The following is an 8,053-nucleotide window of genomic DNA, read 5'->3' as shown; positions in this document are numbered from 1 at the left end:
GATACGTGCTGTACTCATAAATTTTGATGCTATGGGCAAAGAAAGTGCTGCATGTTGTCAAAAAGATACAGCAAGTTCAGCTATCTTGCATGGTCTCACAAGTTTGCACCACTTGCAAGGCTTGAAACTCTAGAAAGGATAGCACCACTCTTCCCCAAATGGAACAACAAAATAAAATTATTTGACATGATAGTCTCACAAGGTTGCACTGCTTGCAAGGCTTGGAACCCTAGAAAGAATAGCACCACCCTTCCCCAAATGGACCAACAAAATAAAATTATCTGACATGACTTTATTTATTTATTTGGAGAAAAGATTTGTAGCTAGTAAAATGACAGATATCTAAGACGTCGGGCATTGATATACAGATGGTAGAGTACAAGTATCTAAATTCTACACTGTTGTAGATTAATGACCATTTTTAAAAGAAAATTATTCTTATGCATATAATGTTTTGTAAATGTTAAAAGACAACTAAAGTATTGTAACCATGATCGATCAACTATTTTCTTATAACAACTCAATTTTTTGAATTTTTATAAAAATATTATAATCTTATATTTGGGGTTCAGTACTAAAATTAGAAATTATTTCATTAACTAAATAGTTTTTTCATGATTATATATATATATATATAAACAAGAAGCTATCATAACATTACATGGTTTAGTCAACTCGGCAAAATTATTGGGAAGTAAAAGGTTTTAATTGCGTCCTAATTAATGTGTTTATTTTTGTGTTTGAGATTTATAAATTTTTATTAATATAAAACTTAATTATAAAAAAAATTTACACAAATCTTAGCCTCAACCATAAAAACAAAAACACCTAAAGTGCCTGAAAGCCGATGGAGGCTCCTAGCGATCTGTATTCTTGCTCTGCTATATTTTTATTTATTTATCTATTTCTGAGATCTAACTAAGAGTCTACAACTCTACATTTTAATGTTTTCAATTCCTCTATTGTGCTTTGCTTAAAATCTGGCGTTGTCTTTTCTGTCTAAGATGAATATAAGACGGGCACTACCTGAGACGTGCACACCTCTTTACAGATGGAATATTCATGATCTATTACCATATCGAGGTGAAAATTCTGGGGTGGCAGAGAAAAAGAAGAAGAAAAGAACAATAATTTAATGTTCACGAGGGTAAAGGTAATAATTTCATACATTGAGGGATATTATGGGAAGTCCAATATAAGCCGAGATATTTTGGGAAAAAAATAAAAATAAAATAATTGACAAGGGAAAAATATACAAGACCTCTTCGGAGTTCGGTCTTCTGATTTTCAACGGTAAACTTTATTCGTAATTTCATGGCGTTTGGTTTTTTTAGTTGGGGAAGGTTGACAGCACGTGGCTGAGCTACGTGTGAGCCCGTAGTTTTGTTTTCTAGCCTGTTTAGGTACTATGTTAGTGGACTTTTTTTCGGTGCCTTTCCTTTACCATTTATGTGGAGATCATGAAGGAGGAATTGGTGGAATGAAATTTCTTTTTTCTTTTTGGTTCGTAAAGAGAAGGGAAAGTTATATTTTTTTATTTTTATCTTGTGGGTGTATGGATGCAGGGGTGGAGCCAGGTATATTTTACCGTGGAGGTTAAAATTAATATAATAATATATATTATTAAAAAAATAAAAAAATTTAAAATAAAAAAAAATTAAAATATTTTGCAAGGGATCGGGCCTACGTGTCCTCCCTTAACTCCGCCCATGCATGGATGAAAAAGAAAGTAAAAACAAGTTATATGTATAAAAAGTAGAAGATGTTCAACTAATGTGTGTTTTTTTTTGAGGATCCTATAATTTAAAATAAAAAAAAATTAAAATATTTTGCAAGGGATCGGGCCTACGTGTCCTCCCTTAACTCCGCCCATGCATGGATGAAAAAGAAAGTAAAAACAAGTTATATGTATAAAAAGTAGAAGATGTTCAACTAATGTGTGTTTTTTTGGAGGATCCTATATTTTTTTTCCTTTGCACAATTTAATTAATCAATTTATATGTTAATTAAGAATAATAATAAGGTTAAATTAAACAGATCATAGATCAAAGATAAAATTAACTAAATATAGTTTGATTGAAAATAAATTTTAATATATTTTAAAAAAATAAGATGAAAATATATTGGATCAATCCAAGTTAACCCTGATTAGTTATCAAAATTTATAACTCGAGTAATTATAAAATTAGAATAACTCCATATAAAATAAATTATTAAATGTAATTCTTAATTGGTCACTTAATGTTAAAAATTGAAATTAAAAAAGACTTGTAAAAAAAAAACTTTAGTCGATATGGGTTAATCCATCAAACTTGCAATCAAAGTCATATGACCGAGATAACCTCAAAGAAAAAAATTAAAATAAATTATGAAACACAATTCTTAATTAACTAATTGTTAAATGATAGAATTAAAAAAAATCAATTGAATATAAAAATAAAAAATAATCTGAGTTAACCCGGGTTAATTTATTAACCCCATGATCTGGGTAATAAAATCACGATAATCTTATAAAAAGTAAATCAAAAAAATTATGAAGCATGATTTCATATCAACTAAAAAAAGTCTTACGCCGTATGTCTAATCAATTTCAATTGAAATCCAATAAAATTATCATATATAAAGTGGAGTCAAATCAAATTGTGGGTTGATTTTTCAAACTTGCAACAGAGATAGTTTCAAATAAAATAAATTAAAATAAATTATGAAGTTTAATTTTTAATTAACTTATTGCTAAATAATAAAAAATAACTAGAATCAATCCGGGTTAATTTACCAACTTTATAATTTAAATAACAAAATCATGATAATCTCATAAAAAATAAATCAAGCAAATTACGAAGCTAATTCTAAATTAAATAAATATTAAAAGATAAAGTTTAAAGAAAGTTTAATAAAAAATAAAAAACTAATTTAATTTACAAAACTCGTTGACGAAATTACAAAATCAGGAAAGAAAAATCTAATATTAAAAAAGAAACTTAAAAAAAAAAACACTGTTAAAATGGAAAGGGAACAGAGTAGCTTTTGTTAATAATGATTTCATTGTTTATACCTGGGTCCTTGCGTGTAAGAGAAGCAAATCTCTGCTAGAGGCATGTTCTCCATGGTCTTCTTTTACAAAGGCACATCAACTTGGATGGTATCGGCCTATCGGCTCGGTCATGGTCACTACTTTTCCAGAGGCCCATTGAATACTGCACTTCAGCTCATTGTCCTCTCGGCGCCAATAATAAACTGTACATCTTTTATATATGCCGCCTTAATTTTGGGTAAAATATTTTTCTCGTTTTCTATGCCTTTTTTTAGCTTAAAAAAGTTTTTCGAAAAACTTAATTTTGAAAAGTTTACTATTTAGACTCATACCACCATCATTCTTATGCAATTTACTTGTATCTTAATGGTATTTTTTAACTGTATTTTATTTATTTTTATTATTATTGTTATTGTTTAGTCACTAAATTAAGATAAATAAAAGCTATAGCTCAATCTTAATTTCAGCTGCATGAATTACATCCACAACATTTATATATTTATTGTTTGAAAAATAATTTGTGATATTCATTATATCATATCAGAACTAAAAACTTAATTATAAGAGATATAGTTTCATTAATCAGATTTTAAATTTGTTTTATAGAAATTATTAATTTGAGTCTTATCTATTTTAGGATTGGTGGAAACTTATATGATTGTTAATTTTAAGATCCGTAAAATTAGTCGAGGTACATAAAAGCTAACCTGAACATTTATATCAATAAAAAAACTAAAAACTAAAAAATATTTCTACAAATAATAATATCGCAAGAGACATGAAGTTATTATAATGAAGGTAGAACCGAGTGAATCACTAATCAACAAACTAATCAACAATACTGAGTATTAATAAAAAAAATAATAACTTAAATAATCACGTGAAATATCTTAACCGGTTAGATTTTAAATTTATTTTTTAATGATTATGAATTTGAGTTTTTTTAATATCACAAAAAAAATTATATGTTTAATAACTTTAAAATTTATAAAATTAGTTAAAATATATATAAATTAAAATGATACCTATTGATTAAAAAAAAAAACTTAAATAGGCATTAGAACGACTAGGCGATCCATTTGCTTCATTAAAATGTAACATGCAGTAGACAAAACGAGAAACTCCGTGGTAGTTGCATAAATCCAGCCAAGTTTTAAAAGGACAAACTTGTGCGAGCTAAAGCGGTCCTCTCTCATGGACCGTATTGGTATAGGCGTTGTTTTCAACGAAAGAAGTGCCCGAAACCGTGGAACCATAACTGCACCATATGCCCTCAACCGGCAAGTCAAACAATTCCAATCTGTTTGTTTGGTAGGACTCGATCTCCCTAGCTATGGCCCATATAACGCATTTCTACCTATAATTTAATATCCATCTCCTCCCCTGCTATTTTTTACGTCTTTCTTGGGAAGCTATTGATATATAGCTCCTTCACTTCTATTATTTAATTTGCTCTCCTGTACTCTCGCCTAGCTAGCTTCCCAGTCTCTTTCCCGGTGTCTTTTCTTTCCTCCTTTCTTCCCTGAAACAAGTAAGATCAAAATGGATAGACGTCGCAAGAAGCAAGCCAAGACTACATCTTGTTGTTCTGAACAAGGTCAGTTTCCCACACTTTAATTATACCTGCTATGGTCTTTCATATATATTTCATCGGTTTCCCGGTTTATTTCTTTCCTGTTTGCTGCTCGAACCAATTCCCTTTATGGGTTCTCTTTACCATCTTAAAGCTTAAGAGCGCTTGCTTCTTCTTTTCCTTTTCACGTTTCCTGTTTTCTTTCTTCTTTGTATTTTCTCTCATAACCCTAATTTCTCGCAAGACCATTGATTTCTCTTTACAGTTTCTTCCTTTTCTTTCTAGCTACTTCACCACTCCTGCTCTGTAATATTTTGGCAGAGGTGAGCAGCATTGAATGGGAGTTCATTAACATGTCAGAACAAGAAGAAGATCTAATTTACAGAATGCATAAGCTGGTGGGGGACAGGTAAAGAAGCAACGTATCAAGAAACTTGCTCTTTGTTATTATTAGGGATAATTACAAAAACCAGTCTGATATAAATTTTACTTTTTTTCTATATTTTTATAAGTTGTATTTTACAATCATACAAAAAAATCATAATAAAAAATATTATTAAAAATATAAACTATTATCGAATATATAAAATATAAAATGAAATATATAATTTATAAAATTACTAAAAAAAAGTAATATTATTAATCCTAAATGATGGTTTTTATAATTATCCATTATCATCATTATTATTTTTTGGAATGCAAACCGGAAAGTTCCCATTCTTCTTCTTTGTCCCCTGGATCTTATAAATTGATGGGTCCCGTGTAGTTTTGTTTGCTAGTGCAAATGGGAAGGTAATTTCCTCAGTAGGTAGGTCAGCGCTACGGTCTCGTTATTTACTTTTACCGATAATTTTTTTTTTAGATTTAGGAATTTTTTAATATTTAAATAAATATTTTTTTAAAAAATAATGATGGTTTTTAAAAAAACTTTAAAAATAAATATACAATAAAAAATAAAGATTATTAACATGAGTTTTTTGAAAGTATACATATAATCTTTATATCCCCGGAACCCTATTTTTTTATGGGAAAAAAAGACTAGGATATCATCTTATATTTATTGCATTAAAGAAAAATGAATATCTAGTATATATTATTAATAAGAAATAAATATTTATTACATATTATTTACGAAGAAATAAAAAGTAGGTGTTTTTAAAGATTTTTATACATTTAGAAATATATAAAAAAATGAATATATTTAACATTAATATTTTATATTAAGTATTATGAAGAAAAACAAACGGAGTGACTGAACATTTAAGGTTAATAAATTTAATTCATGAACTTCTCCCATGTTAAGAGGAGTGCATTCTTCTATTATTATAAAAAAAAAAACAAGAGAGAGAGTGAGTTGCCTTCAAGAATGTCTTGGGTATTTTTCATGTAGAAAATCAAAGGTAAAGGTTTATGCGATGTATCCGGTCATCGTTTAAATTTCTACCTACATAATTCAACATGGTCTAGAATGATCTCATTTGGTGTTTCACCCTCCCCATTAAGTTAGTTGAAAATTATCACTTATATTTTTCATGAAAAATGGAAATTGTTTTGGAAAGGCTATGGAAATTTCCAAAGGCATTACAAAATGCCTAAATATACCATCTTCCTACACGTGTAATGCAGGGTTTTTTTCCCTCTGATGACAGAACGATTTAAGCACTCATTAAAAGAAGCTTTGCTGCTATAATTATGGTGAACTACATTCTCATTATGTGAAATGTAACCAATTTCCCTTCATATTCAGTGTATTTGATTGTGGCCATGTTGCTTCGGTGGCTATAACTCTTAACTCTGGTTTAACTCGTTAGTACGTATCTGGGCCATGATTCCTTTCCCTTTCAAGCCTAACTATAAGTATTCTGGTAAAACCCAGAAAATGTCCTTTAATGTTTGCTAATGTAAACAACGGTTTTGCTTTAGAACTCTACTTTCTACCTTTCTATTCAGTCAACTGGTCATCTGGGGACTTCTCCCTTTTTGGTTGGATCATAAGCAATCGTAGTGTCATTTCATAAGTTAAACCACAAACATATATACGGGGCCTGCAGAATGAATTTGATTCTTGATTAAAAAAAAAATTACATCGGCTAGCTGCTTTGTCTGTCAGTGTGTGTGCAAAAAGGGGGGAAAAATATTGTTCTCCGTTTTGTAAAATCATCGTAAACAGTCACGATTTATATTGCAGGTGGGCTTTGATAGCTGGTCGACTTCCAGGACGCAAAGCTGAAGAAATAGAGAGATTTTGGCTAATGAGACACGGTGAAGGGTTTGCCAGTCGACGAAGAGAGCAAAAGAGATGTCATTCCTAATGCCTTATAATAAGTTTGTAACCGTTTGTTAGGAAATGTGCTAGTCACCCTCTTATGTTCTTTTCTGTTATTGTAGGGCTTCGCTTATGTAGTCTGCCACAAGATTATAGCCAAAGTGATTGCTATTTGCCTCATTATTCATCACTGGCTTTGTCATTGACATTGAACTGCTATTATATATACATGATTGTCCTCAAATAATCATACGTAGGAAGGAAACATAAAAGCAGCTCCCCGTATTTAAATTGACTATTTTTTATTATTTCCCAATAAAGAATACGAGATTTATTGTCAATTCGTATAATGGAATTTATATGTTCAATTATTCAGCGGTGACGGTAATGGAGAGCCGGAACGGGGAAGCGGGCCACAGCTCCCAAAATATTCTTGTTTAGGGTTTGGACCATCCCCACGAATTCTTTCCTTCTCCCATTAAAAAAATAGGAGATATGGGTTCTGATTTACTCTTCTTTCTTTTCAATCTAAAATTTTTACAAAAATATATTGCTAGATTCTCCCAAGCGCATTCAATATCATAAAACTTGATACGACTGGGCGACTTGCATCATATTAAAACTTGATACGACTGGGCGACTTGCATTGGATTACTATCACTTTCAATATATATGTCCATAACCATATTTTTACCGTTCAAGCTTATTATGATTATGTTGATTATTGACTATATGATGCAGTTTTGAAGATATACACGCTGATGAATCGATGTTGATAGCAGTTTTTAGGATGAAGTATTGAATAGTTCTTAAAACGATACAATTATTTCATTCTTATGTGTTATGATGGATTTGGTGGAGGATTTCAAGTTCTCTTTAGTTGTTTCTTGTTGTAGAGAGATGATTTGTCTAAATATAAAAGGAGAGTTTAGTTTGACATAAAAAAATGTGAGGTAAATGGACGATGTATAATGCTTTATAGCTCCATACTAGAGAATTTGTCTTTTATATAACAATAAGATATATATTTAGATGAATTTATATATCAAGACTAAATCTTTTATTGGGATAATTTTAAAAATACATCTTTCACATTGACTTAATATATTAAAAAAAACTAATAAATTTATTGAGTCGCGCTAAGAACTATGAAGGATTTGGTGTCTTGCTTAATTAAAAC

General features: G+C 29.9%; 1 protein-coding gene across 2 annotated transcripts; it reads left to right on the top strand.

Annotated features, from left to right (window-relative positions):
* Window positions 1-4,147: 4,147 nt before the first annotated feature.
* LOC105134947 (MYB-like transcription factor ETC3) lies at window positions 4,148-7,145 on the top strand. Of its 2 annotated transcripts, none has more exons than XM_011039580.1 (3): window positions 4,148-4,631; window positions 4,893-5,016; window positions 6,796-7,145. In XM_011039580.1, the coding sequence occupies exons 1-3, from the start codon at window positions 4,577-4,579 to the stop codon at window positions 6,917-6,919; spliced, it is 303 nt and encodes a 100-aa protein (XP_011037882.1). In that variant the 5' UTR covers window positions 4,148-4,576; the 3' UTR covers window positions 6,920-7,145. The 2 variants fall into 2 exon arrangements, with proteins under 2 accessions (XP_011037882.1, XP_011037890.1); XM_011039588.1 differs by having other exon boundaries at window positions 4,161-4,631; window positions 4,929-5,016.
* Window positions 7,146-8,053: the final 908 nt, after the last annotated feature.

Source organism: Populus euphratica, unplaced genomic scaffold (assembly GCF_000495115.2).
Source record: "Populus euphratica unplaced genomic scaffold, PopEup_1.0 scaffold2.1, whole genome shotgun sequence".
NCBI classification, from domain to species: domain Eukaryota; kingdom Viridiplantae; phylum Streptophyta; class Magnoliopsida; order Malpighiales; family Salicaceae; genus Populus; species Populus euphratica.
The sequence above is the reverse complement of the archived record's forward strand: the minus strand, read 5'-3'. Positions and strand labels throughout refer to the sequence as shown.